Source organism: Acipenser ruthenus, chromosome 5 (genome assembly GCF_902713425.1).
Source record: "Acipenser ruthenus chromosome 5, fAciRut3.2 maternal haplotype, whole genome shotgun sequence".
Taxonomy (NCBI): domain Eukaryota; kingdom Metazoa; phylum Chordata; class Actinopteri; order Acipenseriformes; family Acipenseridae; genus Acipenser; species Acipenser ruthenus.
The window spans coordinates 40,210,258-40,234,163 of NC_081193.1; the positions used below are offsets into that span (position 1 = coordinate 40,210,258).

Here is a 23,906-nt window from a genome sequence, read left to right on the forward strand (position 1 = left end):
CAAGCAGGAGGTTCGGGATCAGGAGCTGATTGCAGAGGAGTAGAGAGGGGGTAAGGACCAGAAGCAACATCAGCCAGGGTGGGTAAGCCAACCTGCTTCTGTCATCTGCAGGGAGCTGTCACTGCAGTGGAGTGGAGGCGGCAGCAAGACCAGGATCCTGACTTGCAGCTGGTGCTACACGAGCTGGAGAGGCAATGAACGCCCTGGGAGGAGAACGCACTGCAGTCGTCAGCCATTTCTGTGATGAGTTTGTCTTAGTTGTCAGAGATTATTTTACAAAGTGGCCAGAAGCTTATACGCTGCCCGACCAGGAGGTGGAAGCACTGTTGGATGGATATATATATATATATATATATATATATATATATATATATATATATGTGTGTGTGTGTGTGTTACGATAAAAAAAAAAAATTTAAATAAATTCCTGCGGCTCCCCTAGTATTGTCTCCCTGTCACACAAGCTGACATGACAGTCGTGACAGACAGAAGACAGCTAATTCAAGAATATTTTGTACTGGGAACCACAGGTATTTTGTACTGGGAATCACAAGTATATATATGGTATAAAATATTGAAATTTTAAAACTTTAGTTAAGTTTATAATTTATTGATCAATACAGTATAACTTTAATAATGTTAATTTAATGTTCTATGTCTCAGACACTTTTTATTTAGAAAAACCTAAACTGTCTCAAATACTGTGTACCTTATACAGAAATTTAATATAAACATTTAATTATGTATTAAAATATATAACCCTAGTGAAAAAAAATATACAGGAAATTTTATAGGAATCCTTCAGAAATTGAAATTTATTTTTATTTATTTATAGCGCTTCTAATACAGAATTCTCAAAGCACTGTACGGTACATAGTAAAATAAATAAATGAAATAAATCCACAATACATTTGTAAAACATATTACTCATCTACCACAATCACACCATTTAAATAACAGATTCAAATCAAACAGTGACGTCACTAGGATTTTACCTGGCCCATATTATTATTATTATTATTATTATTATTATTATTATTATTATTATTTTAAGGCTATCAAATTTTAAAAGCTAGGAGCCAGATTCGAATAAGGATTTTGGCCAACTTTGAGCCCTACGTTATAACTATCATAGCTGGTGCAACCCGTGAAAAGTTCACAGTCAGTCGTTAGTAAAGAGTACGCTTTAACTAAGCTAAGTAACGCACAGCTGGTGCAACCTAGCCCTGGTATCTCTCTTCGACGTATTTTACATACTTTTGTCTAAAACAGCGTCTCATACGGCAGTGCCAGTACTTTGACTATAAAAAAAACTAGACATACTGTATTAAACATATTGCTTACAGGAGTGTGGTGCAAGAATGCACTACTACTGCTGTTTTTGTTTGAGTCAGCATTTTCTTGTTAGCTCCCCCGATTCATAGAATCTTCCAGAAAGTGCACCTCCCTTCCCAGAATGCAGTGGGAGAGAGCAGCGGTTACCCAGCGTGCCCTGGGACACTCATTCTGTCTCTCTCTGACTGTGGAGGAAGATGTCGCTTGTGGAAGGGCCTCTAAATGTGCTCGGCCAGAGGACCACTGGCGAGTCTGTCCGCACTCAGAATGGTAAGAAAACATATATTTTAGCGGTATGTTATATTTTATATTGTTAGGACTAATCTGTGAGCCGCTTTGTCTTTTGGAAAGTAGGTTATGATTAGTTTGATCCGAGTCATGAAGGCTAAGCATCACAGATATGCCCACTATCTACTACACGTGCTGCTATAGAAAACAGTCTGGACTGAAGTATTTGATCATACTTTAATAATAATAATAATAATAATGAGAAAAAATATGTCGAATTAATATGCAGGTTTCTTCGGGTGTTGTTGCTTTCCCTCGGTTTGACAACGGTTATTTGTCGTGGTTTCCCGTAACCCAACTCTCCGGTTCCCTTTGTGTGCACTGAGATTTACCAGTACAGCGTAATCCGTGCTGGTTTAATGACAAACAGGCCTACCTGAAACTATAAATGTTTATAATGTTTTATGGCGTCCTATTTCACCAAGACTGTTGCCACTTTTGGTGTTTTTTTTAAGGTTATCGTTAAAGTATTGAAAACAATACCGGTAATATAACTATACACTATTGTATTAATACACTGCTAACAGTGTTGGGCCTCGCTTTAATATCGGTAAAGTTATATCCTGAAATGTTAATATAACTTAATGAGTGATTCGATTGTTTGTTTGTCTGGATTTATAGAATTTGTAGTATATTAGTGCCGTAAGTGATCGTGTCAATGGAATTCCTTTTATGGGTACAAAAGACAGATGTGCCTCGCCCATGTTTCAGTTTTTGAAAATCTACTTTTTTAAATAAGTGCATTTCAGTTATTTAATACAATTAGCAATTACTTTTTTCTATATCACGACAAAGGAATAGATACCAGTTTAACTAGTTCGGCTCCGCTAAAGTGTTGACATTTACTTGGCGACATAAAAGATTACCATTGAGGTCCACTTTCTCTGTGCTGTATGTGTTGCCTGACAGTAAGGTGTGTGGTTGCTATGAAAGCACGTTGTTTAACAGATAGCAAACAATTGTATTCTTAAATAACTGACAGTTTTTTTTTATTAGTTTTATTGGCTTGTCAGAATATTACCAGAACTCCAGTTAATTATGATGTTCCATTGTTACTACTGTATTAGTCAAACTCCCATTTTAGTACCATTCCTTCAGTTCACCAGGATGAGTGGCTATGCTAATGGGAAAGAGAAAACTTGTCATTGTCTGAAGGAGAGCCTGGCCACATAAACCAGCTTTCCTATATGAAATGGCAGAACACTTAAAGACCTTCTGTACAATATCCTTCATTACAGTTGTTTTGTTGATATGACATTGATGAACCCCTATTGGTTTTGGACTGCATATATTGCATATCTTAATACTGACTAATCTCTGTCTATCTATAAAAAAAATCGTCCTGGTTAATTTAATTTGGCAGACATTTGAACTACAGATGAGAAAACGTGCTTGCTTAGAAGCTAATTTTTCTTTCAGGGCAGATTATTTTGAATCCTGTTTTAAAAGCTTTTGTAATTCACAGGGCCAGTTAAATAAACTTTTTTTTTTTTTTCTTGTATAGTTATGGCAGCATCCTCCATCGCCAACATTGTGAAGAGTTCCCTCGGTCCAGTTGGTCTGGATAAAATGTTGGTGGATGATATTGGTGTAAGTATTTTGTTTTGTCACTACACTACAACCAGAGGTGTGCAATATTTGAAAAAAAAAAAAAAAACTTGTCCAAGGGACAAAATGCTAGAAAAATCCACTTGTCCTTAAAAATCTACATGTCCCCTCGCCATCGCACAAAACACTTTAAGTAACATACTAAGAGTACAACTATAATAAGCAATACTTGGAGTTATTTGAATATAAAAATAGCTTTTGCCTGTTTTTTTCCCCCCACTCTTTCTCTAAGCTGAATCCAACTCCGACATTGCAATTTTCCCTTTCCAATCCAATGTCGGACCCTGTCCGACATCATCAAAAAGACGTAAAAAACAGGTCTCTAGTCGTTTTTTCTCCGGAAAAAGACGAAAAAATAAATTCAATGGCCGCGTGAGACTGACAGGAGCTGAGAGAAGCTGAAAAAAAAGGGGGCGTATCTGAGGAATACAGATAGCCCCGGCATCACACAGATAACACGGACATAAAGAAAGATAGCTGCTTCTGCATCCAGTGCTCAAAGAATATTGCAGACATTTGCAGAGCTTTTTTAGATGTTATAGCAATAACATAATGACTTGGATCGCATAATTGAGGAGTTTGGTGATAAAACGAGTGACCAGGAGATGATTTATCAGTATGCAGTACTATGAAGAGGTATGTGAAAAATACAGCGAACAAGGGGTGGGGGCGGGGCTGGAGATGCAGTACTGAGTGTCCTGTTGATATGCAGTGCCTTTTAAACCTGTTTTATGGTAAAAAAAATACTTTTAAACAGCGCGTTGTAAAATAAACTGCGCATGTGAAAATAAATTGGACCTGACGTGCCTGAAAAGTGCTGAATAAATGGACCGCTAAGGGTTAAACATATTTGTCAATCTTCATGTTTTAATAGTTTCACAAGTGCATGTCCAATAAATAACTAGTATCGCTTCAGTTCAAATCTAGTAAAAAAAAAAAAAAAAAAACTAATTCCGTATTACTTCAATTTGGCGCCGCTTCGTTTATTTTAAATGGATCAAAATGACAGCGGCCCTTAAACGAGGGCGGCCTTTATTAATAATACTGTGTTTTACAAACGCTGCAATGTTTTATTAAATGATTTAAGGCATTTTAGATGCGGCGCCATGAGAGGCTCCGATCTGCAGCAATATACTCTTGTGTGTTTTTGGGGCTTGAATACAGTACATTTACTGACAGTTAACAAGAGCCTATTAGGTGGGAGTTGGGAGGTCAGGGGAGTACTCTACCAGCGAATCAGGAGTGTGTATTGGTTGCTATGGGGCAGTACAAGAAGAGGAGAGAGAACGGTAGTTGAGTGTGATGCAGTTGTTTTTCTTAACGAAAAATATTACATCTGAATATTGGTTTTATATCTGTTAAAACTAAAATATATCCTACTCTATTTTTTTTCTCACTGTAATTTACCTGCTTGTTTGTAATTTCTCTAAGAGAAACCAAAACTAAATCTTCTCATAGATAGTAAGCAAGTCCAGGACTGAGAAATTTCCAATAGAATAAAAAACAAAACTAAATCCCCTACAAGAAGATATCTTCAGCCAGCTTTCGGATAGCGCTTACAGTGACTGGCAATGCTCTAAGTTCCTCTGAGTTTAAGTTTTCACCATCCAAGCTGAGGGCGAGGTAAACAGACAGCTCTTGTTTTATCCCCTGCTGTGTTGGAACTGAACTCTGCTGGGGGAAAAAGGGAAGTGAATGACTGCTGTGCTGCAAGTAGTTCATTTTGGGTTGTCTGTCGGGACTGTACAATAAAATAACATTTGCTTACTAAGGTGGGTGTACATTAGTTTGTATTACATTGAGGTTGCAGTCTCTTCGGGTGTGTCATGTACATAGGCAGAGTTCTTTATTGAGAGCGGCGTTTATTCGAGGGCGGCAGCTATTAAAGCTGATATCTGAGAAGTGTTAATTCGAAGTAATACGGTAATATATTTTTTTTTTAGGTTAGCAACACTGAAAGAAAAAAAAAAAGCATACCTGGGGTGTTTTTCTAGCAACAGAACGGACATAGGAAAAATATATAAATAAAAAACTAAAGCATAATTGCAAAACTTGTCCAGGTTGGACGATATGAATTGCACACCCGTGCTACAACACTTCATTCACAGATCATTTCAAATTAAGCACTATTTTGACTAAACAGTAAATCTTTTAAATTTTTACAGGATCTGTATGGTTTACAGGGTTACTTTTGAAACCGTATCAGTTGTTCTTGTTTTCTGAACATGCAAAGCCTGCTGGCAGTATTGACAATTTACCTATTTATTTCAGGCTCTGTTTACAATACCTGTGACTGCTGAACCTTATCTAGACCTATGTGCGCACATTTAATTTCCAATTGTTTGATTTTAGGATGTAACCATTACTAATGATGGAGCAACTATTCTCAAGCTCCTGGAGGTTGAGCACCCTGCTGCCAAGGTGCTGTGTGAGTTGGCTGATCTACAGGATAAGGAAGTGGGAGATGGAACCACTTCAGTGGTGAGTACACTCTCATGGGAACTCAGTTATTTAAAATTTCCACCCTTAATCTAAAGAAAACTGAATTATAGCATCCATTTTGTCATTGTCTGATGAAGAGGCAGTGACCCACATTTCCTATATAAAATGATGGGACTTTAACCAGTTAAAGGTTCTCTTGAGTGGGAGACTGTGTGCAATGCAAAATTGGTGCTAAATCTTATTAATGACCATAACATCTTGATATGTTTTCTTTTTACTGTACAATTATTTTTAAAAAAATCTATTTTTTGTACAGGTGATCATCGCTGCTGAGTTGTTAAAGAGTGCAGATGAACTTGTAAAACAGAAAATTCATCCCACTTCTGTAATTGGTGGATATCGTCTTGCATGCAAGTAAGTTGTGTGTTTATTTTATTTTTTTTTTCCAATTGTAACTGGAGTTTGTGGTCTTGAATGCTTTGGTCCAGAATATATTTAAAATATAGCATTTACAAGTCAAAGTATACGTTTAGACTACGTTTTATGTGTATGCTTGTGTTTACAGAGAAGCGGTACGATACATCAATGAAAACATGACCATTAACACAGATGAACTGGGAAGAGAGTGCCTCATCAATGCAGCTAAAACCTCTATGTCCTCCAAAATCATTGGCTGGTATCCTTTTGTATCATTTTGTAACAGAAAAAGAGAAATACATTTTCCCATTTTAGTACCATTCATTTAGTCCAAAAGAATGAGTGGCTATGCTAATGGGATAGAGAAACTCTGTCATTGTCTGAAGGAGAGGCTGGCAGTTGTACCCCGCTTTCCTATATGAAATGAAAGCACATCGAATATTTAAGTTCTGTTGACCTAGAGTGGCTCATCCAGTTAAAGCACGGGATGACTCCCACAGCTTGGACGGGGCCTGTTCGTGTCCGGGCCGTGCAAAGAGGCAGAACTTTGCTAGGGACTCTGAAGGGGACATCACATTGACTCTGATGCTCCTGGGGTGGGGGATGGGAAACTGACTGGGACTCGACAGACTTTTTGGTTTTGTTAATAAAAAGACAAGGTAATGGGTTAAATGAATATGTGAGATTATCTAGCCTTACAAAAAAAAACCCAGGAAGACTACTTGGTAGAGACATATATTTTAATTCTTAAAACTACAATGCAGTATGTTGTAAATTTAGGTGTTGGATGTTTCAAGAGGTTTTGTGGATATTTGCCAGGTTTAACATGTTGCTGTATTTCACTATTTTGCCGAAAGTACAACCAATCCTTTGTTGCTTCTTTTGCTTGTGCAGTTAAGTGCTGATATAAACCTTTACATACTTTGCCCAGCGATGCTGACTTTTTTGCCCGTATGGTGGTCGATGCTGCACTTGCGGTTAAATTCACAGATGGAAAAGGACTGGCTCGCTACCCTATCAACTCTGTCAATGTGTTGAAAGCTCATGGACGCAGCCAGAAAGAGAGTTTCCTTGTAAATGGATATGCACTTAATTGCACCGTTGGCTCACAAGGTGGGTTCATAATTAGTATTCCCTCTTACTTTTTTTAAAAAATTTAAACTTTGTTTTGAAATCTTCCCATTTTTCTTTTGCTGCTATGCTTTTATGGTAGTGTATGCAGTTATACGCATGGGATAAAATATGCTCCGTTTGAACTCTAAAATGTTTGCAGCACTGTGAGGTTGCTGTAGAACTAGTCTTCAGGCTGGATATATAGTTAATTCTTAAAGGAATTTAGATTTAAACCCTTTTAAAACTCGTTTCACAGACCCCGTTAAACATTAATCTTGGACTAACTAAGCCCAAGACTAGTGCTAATCCGGGTCTGTGAAACCAGCAACTATTGGCTTTATACTGATGAGTTTTCAGGCCATGTCAAGGAAACCAGTGATAATATTGCTAAAACTAACATGCCCTTTTAAGTGTTACTTTTTGTATTTAGAATTGTGTAAAACCATAGCAATGTTTAGGAGCTAACTGACACCTCCTTACTTTGCTTTGACATTTAGGAATGGTCAAGCGTGTAGCCAACGCAAAGATTGCCTGCTTGGATTTCAGCCTGCAGAAGACTAAAATGAAGCTAGGTGTCCAGGTAGTTATCAGTGACCCAGAAAAACTGGATCAGATCAGACAAAGGTATGCTACTGATGAGCAATGTTAAGATATTTGATATAAAATATGAACAACTTTCATTGTAGTCCAGTTAACAAATTATGAGGGTGTTTCATTTTACAGATTAGTTGTGTTGGATTTGGGTTGCATATCCTGATCAGGAGTTTTTTATTATTATTATTTTGGGTGGGGGGTTTGTCATGCACTTTATATTTGCCCATTTTTATTTTTCAATATTCCATTATTAAATGAGCACATTCTGTTTATTTTGTTAAGTTGTTTTGAGTTCCCATTTTTTTGCTGCCTTGCTGATGCCAGTAGCGTGAGCAGTTATACGCATGGGATACAGCATGCTCAGCCTGAAGTCTTTTAACGAAAAACAAACTGTTTTTTTTATATGTACTTTGGGCTGGACAGTATTTCTCAAGTTAGTGTAATCTGAAGTAAGTAAATTACTATCTTTGACTTATTAAATTGCAGCTTCTATGCAAATAGTAATAAAATGTGCTTCCCCCAATTGTAGGGAGTCTGATATTACAAAGGAGAGAGTCCAAAAGATTCTGGCCACTGGCGCCAATGTTATCCTGACCACTGGTGGCATCGATGACATGTGCCTTAAGTACTTTGTCGATGCAGGGGCCATGGCTGTGCGAAGAGTTGTGAAGAGGGACCTGAAGCGCATTGCTAAAGCATCTGGAGGTAAGACCGTGGATATCTGTTTTTTCGTTTCTCGTGTTGTCGTCCGCCCCCCCCCCCCCCCCCCCCCCCCCGTATAGACTGTACTTAATGGAGACTATTATGTAGATAAAGATGCCTGTTATTTAAATCCTTGCTGTATATTTCTCAAGTGGTTTAGCCTCTGCTTATTTGCTTGCAGTTGTGGGAGTTTGCTGTTGGGATAGGGTTTGTATAGTAGTAAAATGTACATTTGTTTCAATTTTTAATTTGTGTCTTTTGTTGATCTCCAGCCACTATATGCTCTACACTGTGTAACCTTGAGGCAGAGGAGAGTTTTGAAGCAACTTTGTTGGGACAAGCGGAGGAGGTTGTTCAGGAAAGAATATGTGATGATGAACTCATACTTATCAAGAAGTAAGCCTTTGTATTGTAATGTTCCTTTTAAAACAAAAAGTAGACAACTTGAACAGAAATGTCATTTAATCTGATGAAATAGATAATTGGTGTAAATGTGTGGTTTTTTTCCCATTTTTGTTGCTGCATTGCTGGGTTAATTTTAATTTAAGCACTTACACGTGTGGGATACACTATAGATAGATTTTTTAACTTCATAAGACTGATTTTGTTTCATCAGGTGTTAAGTCCTTGACAATATTAGTTTATAATTGGTGTTTCTGTGAAGCTTTCTTTCAATTTGAATATCAATTAAACATTTTTTGCTTTTAACCATTTCAGCACCAAGGCTCGTACATCTGCTTCCATTATCCTGCGTGGAGCCAATGACTTCATGTGTGATGAAATGGAGCGCTCTCTGCATGATGCTCTCTGTGTTGTTAAGAGAGTGCTAGAGTCCAAGTCTGTGGTTCCAGGGGGTGGTGCAGTGGAAGCTGCACTCTCAATCTACCTTGAGAACTATGCAACTAGCATGGTAAAAAAAATAAAAATGTAAACTTTAGTAAAGCTTGAACTACTATTAAGTAGAGACCATCTATAAAGTAATCCATGTAAAATATTGCAATTGCCTTGTTTGACAACTATTTATTCTTTATTTACATTTTTATTACTGAGAAAACTTGAAGTTTTGTACTAAAATGTCCCTAAAACCAATTCCTGCATTAGTTCAACAAAATAGCTTCTTTATGGGCAGAACATAAAAGGCCAATTGTAACCCTTGATTTAATTACTGGAGAAGAAAAAACATGATGCATACCAAATACATACTTGTATTATGAATAAAAAGCAATGTACTTTTCTCTGCTTGATGGTAGCAATAAGTCTTGTCTGTTTTGTGGTTTGTTCCAGGGTTCCCGTGAGCAGCTGGCAATAGCTGAGTTTGCCAGGTCTCTGTTGGTTATTCCCAAGACATTGGCAGTTAATGCTGCTCAGGATTCTACTGATCTAGTTGCTAAGTTGCGTGCTTTCCACAATGAAGCCCAGGTCAACCCAGAACGTAAAAATCTGAAATGGTGCGTCACAAAAAAGAAAAAAGAGTTGTATTGGCTGTATTTTGTTGTTCATGTAAGTACAGAATATGAGCTCTCTATAATCCTCAATTATTTATTTTTTTTCATTTATAAAAACAGGATTGGTCTGGACTTGGTCAATGGAAAACCCAGAGACAACAAGCAAGCTGGTGTCTATGAACCAACTATGGTGAAAACCAAAAGTCTCAAGTTTGCAACAGAGGCTGCAATTACTATTCTGAGAATCGATGACCTTATCAAGTTGTTCCCAGAACAAAAGGATGATGGAAAGTCTTACCAGGAAGCAGTTCAGAGTGGGTCGCTTGCAGGCTGAGGTGGACCAACACTAGGCTAGTCAACTATTAGTACTATAATTTATACAAATGTTAACATGTGTTTGTAGTTCATTTGATATTTCTTACACTTTTACTTGATCAGGTGCTTTATGTGTCTGAAGGGTAAAATATTGGACATTCAAATAAAAACACAACATTAACTTGTTTAATCGTTATTTCCATACAATTTGGTATCGCATTTATCGTAATCTTTATTGGTCATGATTTTTCATACCATTTTTGGGAAATTGTGCCGGAAACAAAGTTACAGAAAGCATGGTGGTGTGGCAATTCCCAGTTAACTAGCCAGAATCTTATTGATTTGGTAATAATAATAAAGTGAAGCTGTGTAATACAGGGAATTACTTCTAGGCATACAATCTGACAGTAGACATTACTTGTTGAGGCCTTATTTATTCTAAATTGCCAGTGAAAATCTTGTCTCATTGGACCCATTGCCCTTTATAAAGTAACCTAGTTTTACGTAAATGCAATTTATTGGCACAACACAGCACTGTTTTATTAACCTTTTCCGGTCCGAAAAAGATGTCAAGAACATGTCTCTAGTTTTTTTTCTCCGGAGAAAGCCGAGAACCTTTCAATGGCCGAGTGAAACCGATAAGAGCCGAGAGAAGCCAGAAAAAAGAGGGAGGAGGGGTCCGGATCCGAGTATACATAGTCCCTGCAGTGATATGCAGTGCCTTTTTAAACCTGTTTTACTTTTAATAAAATTACTTTTAAACTGTGTGTGAAAATAAATTGGACCTGACAGGTTTAAAGGGTTAAACAACTGAAATTGTTTTTTAAAATAATTTCAGTTCACAGTTATTGCCTCTATGTTGGAGCATGGTTTTAGGAATGACAAAGGACTACAATAAGGTCTACCTCCATAATCTTTAAATACATTCCCAAAGCTGCATTTTTTTTTTTCCTTCAAGACAGTTCCTTTCATAACTCTTCTACACAGAGTGCAATTCCCATGCCACCACCTATACAAAGGCTAGCTACCCCTCGTTTTCTAATGCATGCAGAAATGTAACCAGGATACGACAACCAGACATTCCTAAAGGATGACCAAGAGCGATTGCTCCGTCGTGGATATTAACCTACAGGAAAGAAAAATATTAATTTAAATTACTGGTAGATATCAGGGAGGGGTATTTAATATGTCTATACCCATGCTTTATTCAAATGATGACATTACGCAAACATTAAAAAATATAAAGATTTGAGTTATGGAAGTGGCCTGTCAAGTAAATTACCTCACATAGTAAAGCCTAGTATATTTCCCTGAAATGTAGACATCTCCTGTATCTATCAAGTCCACTGTTTCTGTCTGTTTACTATGAACAAGTGGTATAACAAAGGAAAGAAATGCAATCACTTTCAAGATTCAATGTTCATTTAAACAAACAAAAAAAAGCCTTTCAAAGTAATCCCAAGTAATAAATAAAAATGTAAGACAACATAAATATTCAGGTTTCCTCTTGGTAATGGTTACTTTATTTCCAATATTTTACAAACAGGAATTCACTGATCAATTTCTTGCCAAAATAAGACAACAGGAGGTTTAGTATTACAGCACAGATTAAAAATGATGCGTGTACCTTTTCTGGGTTTAGGCCAAGTTCTTTCATGACTGCAATAGATTGTTCTGCAAAGGCTTCATTAATTTCAAAGAGATCAACTTGATCCAGCAGCCACCCAGCTTTTTCCACCTAATGAAGAAACATGTGTTCATCAGGAATAAAGCACTTTAGTACTTAAATAAAAAGTAAAACAGCAATGCAGAAGAAAGCTTAACTGAAATCAGTGATTGTAAATAACTAATGCAACATAATTACATCCCGTATAAATTGGAGACTCACAGCTTTCGTTACTGCTGGAATAGGCCCAGTCCCCACGATGGCAGGATCTAAACCTCCTTGAACCCAGGAAACTATCTGCCAGTGGTTTCAGACCCCTTCTGCTGGCTTTGGATTTCTTCATTAGAACAGTGGCTGTAGCCCCATCATTTACTCCTGCCCAAGAATGATTAGAGTCACTGAAACATACAGTATCATGATACTGCATTAACAGACAGCACTTTACACCACAGTACATTTGTTATCTCATTTTTGGGCATTCTTACCATGTCATTGGTATACTCCACAGTTGCTGTTACCCGAGGGCTGACCTGGCTGAATGTGTTTACATGAAATGCACTACAAAAAAAAAAAAAAAAAACTACTAAGACTTAAAATTCAGCTGTACATTTTGCAACTCTAGATATGGGCAACTATTAATAAAATACGTATAACAACATTTAAAAACATTACAGTAGGATGCAGGCTACAAGGGCAAGGACCTAATGTACACACACACTGCACTCAGATATCCATTACCCAGATACTCGTCAGTCGCGTTTTACCGTCCTTGTATTAAGAATAAAAATCAATCCCCATTATATATATGTAACAAATTAATGCATTTACCCGTCGCACGCGATTTTTCTGATACTAAGCCCATCTCTTCAATGTTACAATGTACTTGTTTATAAGTCACAGCCCACGTTTCTTTTTTTTTCCCCCTCGCATGCCAAATCAGTTGATTGTGCAGTTACACAGCGCTCCAATTTCACATGGCGAAAATGTTGCAAAAACAAAGCGAACTAGACAAGCTACGGTAATGTAGAAGTTAATCGTTAAACAGTTTTAGATACTGTGGTGCTTTTTTTAAAATCCGATCTTTAGTTGCTTTTGTGCATTTTCATTTGCATACTTTGGATACTGTTTTAATTCGGGAAACTGGTGTTGTTTTAAATTTGCTAAATTGCATAGCCTTTTACACAGTTCTGTGCATGGGTAACATTTTGATTTAATTTTGCTGTTGGGTCGTTAATGGGGAATTTTACATACTGCTACAATACGTACCGGATTTAAAAGTATGTACTGTATTACAGTCCACTTGTCCACAGTCGTTTCTTTTGGCAAGTGTTATTTTCAGAATCATATTTTCGGAATTAAAATACTACTATCTGCTGAAAATATAGTACTGCACCAACAAAATAAACTACAGTACATCTAAACGGAAGCCTTCTTATTTTAAAACACAGTCATTCCAGCTGTGTATTTTTGACATTGTATCTTTTTTGTGGACAAGGGTTGAAATGGGCCAAAATGAAATACTCAGATATGCGTCACAGTTGTTTAACCGTCACTGAAGTCAAAATTGTATAGGGTCAGATATGTGAGTGCTGACTGTACAAATTATATATAGGAATGTGCTTTTGTTACATGTTTATTAACGTTTAAATGCTATGCAGGTGTCAGTGTTTAAACGATTAAACCATATCTACATACACACACGATCTCTTTATATTACATTCTGATGTATACTGACAGCCCTGGTTAGTATGTTCCACGCAAAAAAAAAAAAAACCCTAATTAAGAAAATAACGTTTTAACATCGCAAAGACTGAACTACAGTTAAACATACATACATAAATAAATAAATAAAACAAAAAAATACCTACACCCCGAATTATATATTGAAATTAGTGCTGTCACTCGATTCAAATTTTTGATCCGTTAATTTATGGGCATAGTTGATTAACCTGTAGTGTAAATCGGTAGATTCATCCGTGCACATTTTTAATAAAGGTAACGATCTTATAGCGACTGTCCTGCATGCAATACAAAAAAATCAATTGTATCTAAAAAATAAATAAATAAATAATAGCAATGGGAATGTGGTCTTTTTAAAAGCATTTGTTTTATTATTTTTCTTAGTAAATGTCTCTTTGTATTTGTAGTGCGCTATTGAGATGTACCTGGCACTGTGGGCACAAAGTGAATAAACTAAACCTTTTTATTTTATTTATTTATTTGACACATTATATTATATTCAAATAACAAAACAAAACCAATAATTACAATTAAAAAAACACAGCTTACATATGTTACAGAATCTTATCAATGCACGGATTCCAATACATTGTTACATTAACTCTACTGTTCAGGGATCGGTGCTGCAAACGGGAAGTACATTTATTAGTATTATTTATTACAGATTACATAGATATCAAGGAGTTTTTTTTCTACAAAATGATTTGCATAAAAGTGTACTGGTAAATTAAAGCCTATACATCATGCATTTACACTTACGCGTTCTCTGAATTAATATTGAAAACAAAATAACTTTGTGTTAGACGTATTCAGTCGCAATCTAGCGCGTTCTGTTTATTATGGATGTTTGCTTTTTACTGCATTCAGTAACTCCATCCACAGTAATTCTGAATGTTTTTATTTCAAATGATGAAACATTGAACTTGTGTTTTTATGGTATAGCAATTTTGTTTGGCATAATTATTTACATACCACGGTTTTCTCGTCCGGTTCCTCAGAATAATTCCAAACATGACTTTGCCTCGTTCCTTTGTTTAGAGATGCAATTTTATTAAAAATATATAACAAACGTTAGAGAAAAACACCTTTCCTTACCCCGTGTGGACTAAACCATACCAAGCCCACTACAGCATGAACACACAGTGTAACAATGAAGCGCCAGATCAACCAAGAATAAAACTCGCCCCCGTGTCAATCTTTATGTTGCACCAATTAGAAAAAAATACTTGAAGGCAATTGCCAAACCCTTTCCCTTTTTATATATGTATATACACGCACGCACGCACACATCTCTCATTGTCTCTTCACCAACCTGAGGCATTAGCAGGTGTCACAGTTCCATTTTCATCTTTGAGGAAGCAGGGCTTCAGTTTAGACATTGTATCAAGGTTGCTTCCATGGGGTGGGAACTGATCAGCCATAACTTCAACCGGGCCTAGAAAGTAACAATTGCATCCAAAGATCATTTATTAACTCTTTATAGACAGCTGATTTAAAATAAGAATGGTCACTTTGAAAAAGTAGTCCTTCTATAATACTCTAAACATTGTCATATCTTAATACTGAAAATGCAGAATTTGTAATAATGTGTCACACAATGAGCAAAGAAATCAGAGACTATGAGAGAGCATTGCTCTGCTGAGCCATTGTCATTTTCCTGAGCTTTTCTTTTCAAGTAACTACTTATTATTTTGTCTGACTTGCACATAAAAAAAACAACTGAATTTTGAAAACTGTGAATTAATTGGTGAAGGGCCCTACACAGTATACATACAGTACAATTAACTGTTGACATGGCCTAACTTTGAATTAAAAGAATTCATGAATTACTGAATCCTGAAGTATCAAGGCAGCACTGTAGTACACTGCAATGTAACAAAAAGGCCTCAACTCTAATGTATGTATGTTATAAGAACCCAAAGGTGCATCATAGAGCAGCAATATCCTTTTTGTAACAAGGTGTAACGAGGATAAATTAGTACAGCAAACACTGAGACCTGCTTGGCCTTTACTCAATGTATGCCTATATGAATAAAAAAGTCCTTTAATAAACATGTTTCAAAGCATCATATATTGAGAGATAATAGAAAGCATTGAAAGTTAGGTGACCCGAATCGAAGGAGAGGTCTGTTGTAGCAGATCATGACCAGGGATCATATCAATTGGTTCAGCTGTACAACATAGTTTATAGCATATAACTTCTCAGCCAATCACAGCACAGGTCACTGAACAAGAAACAAAAAAATTGTATAAAACATATACAAACTTGAATATAATGTGGAGTAACCAAGTATCATCAGATGGACATGAAAAATGTTTAATATAATTCAGGTAAACGGTTCCTAAAGCATAGCCTTCAATTGCTCAGTACCGTGGAAAACATTCAGAGTATGGAATAATAACTTATAACAAATGCACATTTTCAAATTTGGTTGATCGGTTTAAATATGCAATAGCTCAGCCAATCAAATTGTTATCCCTTTAAAGTAGAAGATAATAAGAATACAGCTATATGTCCAATTTCAATTCAATGACTGAAAGCATTTGGACTCTACGATCCAAAAACAACGTTTTATAACCGTGCAAATGCTTTCTGAGATATGAAGTGTTAAATGCATGGAGGCACCTAAAAATACTTTATGACATCAATACATTTAGGTAAGGCTACTACTGTACATAGGGTCAGGTAAAAAGAACTGAACTGTAGAATTCTTACTGCACAGTCACATGTTCTGCTATACAGCGTACTTACCTGTTATACCCATATGGTAGTTGTGGAAAGCATCGCTCAGGCCATCAGAAATAAGTGTCCTGAAGGGAAGCATCTCCCATTTTAAAGCTCATACGTGTACTGCATGAGGTGTCTGCAAGATTGAAGACATTTTAAAAGGTACAATCTCTTCTATGAGTTAATGAGGAGGTGGGAGGGTAATGACTTTAGCTCCAGACAGGGAGGATATTCTGTCACTTTCCTACAACACAATCCTAATCTAACACTGAGATGTGTACAAAAATTAAGAGGCGTTTGAAGGATAATACCCCAAAATACCTTTAGAAGTATACACTGTGTTAAGCACAAATATCACTTACAGATGGACAATCAACACATAGGGCACAAAAAAAAAATATCAAAAGGAAAAGTCTGTTTACATGTAGGCTCAATTGATTGTAAATTATAACTCCACAGACCCAGACACAAGCCAGCTCTCCTTACCCTGCTCATGCTTTCCATTCCTCCTGCAACAACAACACTAGACTCTCCTGTCAGGATTGACTGGGCTTCAAGGCAAACAGCTTTCAAGCCAGAGTGTCAGACCATCTGACTGCTCCATGCAGGTAATGGGTACGGGATGCCGGCTGGGACGCTGGCCTGGCAAGCAGGATTCTGAACATGACCTGGAAAGTCGTGAAGAGAAAACGAGCATCAGAACAGATTCAGGTGATAAAACACGGAAAAAAAAAAAGTTTTCCAAAAATTGCTGCTGGTCATTTAGTGGATCTCTGCCTGGCAGCCCAGATTTATTTATCTATGTCTAACTCATAGCACCATATAAAAATTCCCTGGTGTTTTATCTTCTAAGCATCAGGCGATAAAAGGAGATCATATTTAGGCACCCGGGCAGTCTACAGGGGTCGCTGGTGCGCGGTGAGCCAAGGACACCCTGGCCGACCTGCTAAATGACATTTAACTCAGTTTGTTTTTTCCTGAGCTCTCGTTTCTTCTTCCGGCTCCTGTTAAAAGCTTGAACCAGACATGGACAAACTCTTACAGCTGAATCTAGACTCTTTATTTTTAGTTATTTTCCGATAGTCAGGTTCAAATTGTGTCCAAAGCAGGAAAACCGCAGTACAGCCAACTCCTCCTAGAAAGCTTTTTTTCACGTTGCTTGCGTTGTCTGTGGTCACACATGTAAGTAGTTTCTTGTTAGGTTTCCACTCATCCAATAATCCCAGAAAAGTCTCAGAAATTTGCCACTTGTGTGATCATGTGGCATGAACACAGTTTCCAAGCATTTTGACTCCAACTGCCATGACTGAGAAATGTAATGAACTGTAAGAGTGATGTAAGGCTCTCCTTTTCCATCTCCACTGGGCCACATGTCAGTTGTAGCAGAATACCATGAAGCTGCTTGAACAGATGCCTCAACTCCATATAGCAATGGAATTTATTTTCCTGAGAAATACACTCTAGATGGCTAGGTATACCTTGGGTTAAGCTTCTGGACTAGCTGTTTGAATCCAGGGTTCTCAACAGTTTGAAAAGGAAGCATGGCTTCTACCAAAAACATTGCTACTGCTTTGTTTATTTCATTTGATGGTTTTGAATTTGGGTCATACTTTTGTACACGATCAAAAACATCTGCAATTGTAGATTGGTGTGCTGGAAGTGATAATTCATTAGCAGCAGTACTGTTATCCTGCCCCTAAAACAGAATGTAAAAAATAAAAACAGATACAATTTGCCACTCCCCCTTTTGTTGATAAACTATTAATAGCACACAGGTGGAAGAAAAATTAATCTAATGACATTTTCCCTATACACAGTTTTACCATTATTAATATTTACAGAAAGTTTAGACCTTGATTTAAATGGGAATGCAAGCTTATTTTTCCTCCTTGTGCTTACACACGTTATTTATTTAAATGTATTTAGAAACAACCCAAAAATACAAAATATACAGCATGTGTCTTTCTTTCAATACATTTAAACTACTTGCTTTCTGTAAGACACACACCATAGTAAAAAACTGCAACTAACTGTTCTCAATTCTCTTTTAAATAGTCTGCAAATAAAACCACCACCACAAAAGTAAAATTAAAAAGCATAACGATATATATATATATATATATATATATATATATATATATATATATTTTTTTTTTTAAAGGCAAAAAGGATTCACTAAAATTACTTTCTAGGTTTATTAAGTTTTAAAAAGGTTGAACCTTTGAAATTGTGATTCTCTACTAACAAATAGAAGTAAAAAAAAACGTATTATTCTATACAAGCTGTGAATATGGAACTAGAGGGATTTGGGTATATGGCGTTCTTTATGTATATAAAGTTTCCACCGATGCATAAGCAGTGCAATTGTATGCTAGTTTAAATCCATACTTACATAACTTAAAACTGTTTAGTTTGCATTTTTGCTGCATCACAAGGTAAACTACTGCAGCCATTTTAAGCAAAATGCGAGGGAATAAAAAATAAATAAACCTTGCTTGTGCAGGGAGTAAAGTATGGGACCAATAAAAGTATAATGGGAGAAGTAAAATGGCAATCTGTTCCAGGTACAATTGTGGCGATAAGTGAGGGTGGGTCATTCTACCAATAGAGTGCCTTTTGCAACTTGTAAAAATTTTGAAAATCATTGTGTATTAAAAAAAAAAAAGGTTTTAGCATAAAAATAATATTTAAAATGTACCAAAAAACACTTTTGCCGAGCATAACAAAAAAAACCTGTAAATTAAAAGCCATAAATTGCTGTTTAAACTATATTTTGCATCAACTCTGTTGTCATGGACACATAAATAACTCCCTGACAAAGTATTTAAGCTATATACATCTGAAATCAATCGTTTTTAGACAAATGCCATGTCCCTAAATGCAATTATTGAATTGTAAAATAATAATTATCAAATAATTCCCTTTTTAGTTTAAATAATATTACGGAATCTATGAACTGACATTTTTACATAAAAGTGTTAGATACCAACAAAATATTCAGGATGGATCATTTTCTTCCCTTTTGCCAATCAATAAATCAAGTTAGTTTATTAAAAAAAACACAAAATTAAATATTTTGGAGAAATATAATTGCAAGTAACATAGTTGACAACAGAGTAACAGTGTTGACCAAAGTAACAATTGACAGGACAATAAGTGCAGCAGTTATTTTGTTTATTTTTTAACATGTTCACACATATATAGAAGTCACAGATGTCATTGTAATACAATTCTACAAATATTAGCGTTTATAAGCTGGAATAGACAGAATGTTGAACATTAGTGCACACTGAATTTTGGAAACTAAGCCAAGAGCTGTTTAACAATGCAACTGCAATACAAGAAGATAATTAACAATGTTGTTTTTTTGTTTTTGTTTTTTAAACTATGCAACTGCAATGTTTTTAAACATGTACATCTTAACTGTGAGGGGCTGTATGTATTATCAATGTTGATGTAGAAGACAAACTTTATAATGTTAACAATACACATACTGTAACAGCACTGTTACACATGCAAATTGAAAACGTAACATTTGGAATGTAAACAAGTTCAAAATCAATATTTAGATGGATAGAAAATAAAATATGTTCAATGCATAAAATGGAGACATCTGTATTACAAATTATCATCATCATCATCATCATCATCATGAATATTGCCAATATCCAACCCATCAGCAAATTCATAACAAAATTATTTTAACAGTGCATTCAGCAATGCAAATTCTGTCAGTAAATGACATCAATGAATAAGAGAAGCCAGGCCCTAGCAAAGGTAAGCACGATGTAACATATCACACTGTACACATCAGCAATATGTTACTGTTATCAAAGTGGAAGAGCGCAACAATGTCTATGGCCCAAAAAAAAATGTTGGTACCCTAGTCCTGGGGATCCCATGTGTCTGCTGTTTTTTGTTCCAGCTGGGCTCTCAATTACTTAATTGAACCCTTAATTGAACTAATAATTAGCTTAATTCGACTAACTGTTTAGCTTATAAAAAGTTGGAGATTTCAAGTTCCTTATACAATTTTATATGTAACTTGAAATCTCCATTGAAGAAACAATTTAAATGCTCTGATTAGGCAAATTATTAGTTAAATTACAGGTTTGATTAAGTAATTCTGGATCTGCATCACTGCGTCACGGTAGCAGGGTTGACAATGGATTTAGGGACAGTACTAAATATTTTAATTTATATTAATAAATATACATTGATTGTACAAATTTATAGTTGAAAAACAATGTACTAATAATTTGTGTTTTATGATAATGGTGAGATTTTAAAAATACATTAGGATTTAGTGAGTGATATTCTTAAAGGACTTAGTAAAAAGATGAATAGGGACATTGCAGAATGCAGATTTTTCCTTTAAAAATAAGATGTTTTTTTCACTTTAAATGCTATCTAGTGTGTTTTTACTAGTGATTGTGTATAGGAACTACTTAATATTGTATGATGTATTAATTACTTTGAGTAGAATCAGTTATTTTATCCACAATATGGCATTGGGACACAAAAGACACTATTGGTAGAATGACCAGGGTGGTGTACAATGAGGGACAGTACAGAGAGGCATCGTACCGAAAAAAATCTCAAGGGAAAATCTTAAACCAAAAAAAAAATACAACATTGAAGCCCTACATATGTTGTTATTAAAGTTAGCTTGCTTGTTGATTGCTGTGACTGAGATTCACTGACATCTTTGAACTCCACTCGGTGGTAAGCACGTGCCACATCATGTTTGAAGTTGTTCCTGCTTTCGTTGTTGTGATTTTGCCACATATTCTGCAAATTGGATGTTTATCTTCTATGCTATTTCTTTCTACATCTTTTTTTGTAGCCAAAGTACAGCCACACCAATGATTTTACCCACTTATTTGGAGAGAAAAGAGCCTGTTCTGCTTATTTGTTTATTTAGCAGACACCTTTATCCAAGGCGACTTACAGAGACTAGGGTGTGTGAACTATGTATGCATCAGCTGCAGAGTCACTTACAATTACGTTTCACCCGAAAGACGGAGCAGAAGGAGGTTAAGTGACTTGCTCAGGCTCACACAATGAGTCAGTGGTTGAGGTGGGATTTGAACCGGGGACCTCCTGGTTACAAGCCCTTTTCTTTAACCACTGGACCACACAGCCGCCTGCTTCAGCCATGTTGAGTGAGTCATGTGACTATCGTTTTCTACGATTATCGAATAATTAAAAAATGTCCACGGCAGGATTATCATGAATATTCATACTCATAATATATCGTACTATCGAAAAATCGTTTCATCCCTACTTTGCATACTGCGCATGCCCAGACTGTTCTCCCCTCGCACTGTGCATACCCAGAATTTTTTTCTTTGGCTAGGAAATACTTGATTTGTAAACTTTTTATTCCACATGTAACTAATCAGTTTTATATTGAATTCAGACAGCTGCTGTTAACGATCGTTAAAGTGTACTACAGCAAATGAAAAAATGCACCTGTCCGCTGACTGCAAATGTTTTATATTGAAGCACAACATTTTCTCAACACTATAATATTAGTAACCTCAAGTACATGTAAAATTGTTTTGCAAAGGCAGCATACTTATTATTATTATTATTATTATTATTATTATTATTATTATTATTATTATTATTATTATTATTATTATTATTATTGGTATTTAAATATTATCATTGTATACTGTATATGTGTTTTACAATAGGTCTGTGATCCATCCTTCGGATGAGACGAAAATCGAGGTCCAATTGTAAGTGACTCTATGGCAGCAATTGTAGATACATAATTCACTCCCTAGTCCCTAAGTCGCTTTGGATAAAAGCGACTGCTAAATTACTAATTATTAATAATAATAATAATAATAATAATAATAATAATAATAATAATAATACCGATAAATCGTCTGAACACACACACATATATAGTTTTTTTTTTTTTACCTTTTCTTTGGGATCATTTTAAAAAGTATCAGATACGATGGATAGAAAAGGTATAATAGTTTGACATCTTAGAAGCACCCATCAGATGTTGCTACCTTCAATAGAGAATTGCCAAGGTATTATATTTTGACAGTGCACACACACACACACACATCAAATGTTGCTACCTTCAATAAAGAACTTTATCAAAGTATGATATATTTTAGCCATCTATCAATTGGTAGACTTAGAACAAAACATACTGTATTACATTTTCACAACATGCAGGATTTGGTATATATGGGAACTTTATGGATTATTATTATTATTATTATTATTATTATTATTATTATTATTATTATTATTATTATTATTATTATTATTATTAGGCTTCCAAGCTGGCTTGGGAAGCCTATTGTTATTGTAAAGATTTTTTTTATTTGTATTATTATTTTTTTTTTTTATTATTATCGTTTTTCCTCCCAAAACTTTAAACTGCTCTTGTTCGCTTGCGGTGTAACCAATCAACATGAAACTTGGCAGGTATCATCCTGTGTAGATTACAGTTTAGATGCAAAAAAAAAAAGCGCTCCTGCGTCAACCAAGATGACGGCCTGACGCATTTTTTGGAAAAATCTTTCAAAATCTTCTTCTTAGGAAGTGGTGAACTGATTGACCTGAAACTTCACACCATCAGCAACCAAACCTACTTCAAGTTTGACCTTTCAAAATCTTCGGTCAAATGTAAAACTAGCTTATAACTCCTTACAAAGTGCAGATAGGTTAATGGTTACTATGGAACACAGATAGGAGCCCATACATGCTCTATCCAAAAATCGCCTTGCCTGTGACCTTTGACCTCTTAAGGTTAAATGTAAAATTAGCTTATAACTCCTTACAATGTGTAGATAGGTCATTCATGGGGTTTCCATGTGGGGCAAGTTACAAGTGAACTAGCGATACGTGCAGTGTGGACTAGTGGTTAGAGCTCTGGACTCTTGACCGGAAGGTCGTGGGTTCAATCCCTGGTAGAGGACACTGCTGCTGTACCCTTGAGCAAGGTTCTTTACCTAGATTGCGCCAGTAAAAACCCAACTGTATAAATAGGTAATTGTATGTAAAAAATAATGTGATGTAACAATTGTAAGTCTCCCTGGATAAGGGCGCCTGCTAAATAAATAAATACGAATAATAATAGGGATTGGGTAAATCTTATTTACTTGTGTAAATGACGAAACACACAAGAAAACCCACGCCTAGTTTCGCATGGAAACCCGCATTTCACGTCTAAATGTTAATGACCATGTTTATCCTTAACTATAAATATTGCAAAGGAGCAGGTCAGTTGTTACTGTGGATTCCAAAACACCAGAAAGCAAGAGGCTATTTTTATGGTTAGCACTGATGTAGTTCACCTTAATGATAATGCGGGTGGCTTTTTTTATTGTTGTTTTTGCTGTGTCTGGCCTGTCATGTTGTATATCTCTTGTAGGTTTACAATTCTGTATAAAACCACTTATCATGAACTGCGTTATGCCTGTGTTATAGTATTAAAGCAGCTGTTTGTGACCAGACGTCCCGACAAAATCTAGATCAT

General features: G+C 35.9%; 1 protein-coding gene, 2 non-coding genes and 1 pseudogene across 3 annotated transcripts; 3 read left to right on the top strand and 1 right to left on the bottom strand.

Annotated features, from left to right (window-relative positions):
* Positions 1-1,452: 1,452 nt before the first annotated feature.
* LOC117402322 (T-complex protein 1 subunit alpha) lies at positions 1,453-10,440 on the top strand. Its single transcript, XM_034003352.3, has 12 exons — positions 1,453-1,605; positions 3,128-3,213; positions 5,584-5,712; positions 5,990-6,087; positions 6,239-6,349; positions 7,022-7,203; positions 7,701-7,827; positions 8,327-8,502; positions 8,772-8,895; positions 9,217-9,409; positions 9,784-9,947; positions 10,065-10,440. The coding sequence occupies exons 1-12, from the start codon at positions 1,533-1,535 to the stop codon at positions 10,276-10,278; spliced, it is 1,677 nt and encodes a 558-aa protein (XP_033859243.3). The 5' UTR covers positions 1,453-1,532; the 3' UTR covers positions 10,279-10,440.
* LOC117403463 (small nucleolar RNA SNORA29) lies at positions 2,695-2,833 on the top strand. Its single transcript, XR_004544579.2, has one exon. It is a non-coding gene; the product is annotated as a small nucleolar RNA SNORA29 (small nucleolar RNA).
* Positions 6,393-6,531, top strand: LOC117403462 (small nucleolar RNA SNORA29). Its single transcript, XR_004544578.3, has one exon. It is a non-coding gene; the product is annotated as a small nucleolar RNA SNORA29 (small nucleolar RNA).
* Positions 10,441-11,227: 787 nt separating the features above from the next.
* LOC117403168 (acetyl-CoA acetyltransferase, cytosolic-like) lies at positions 11,228-16,490 on the bottom strand (annotated as a pseudogene).
* Between the last annotated feature and the right edge of the window lie 7,416 nt (positions 16,491-23,906).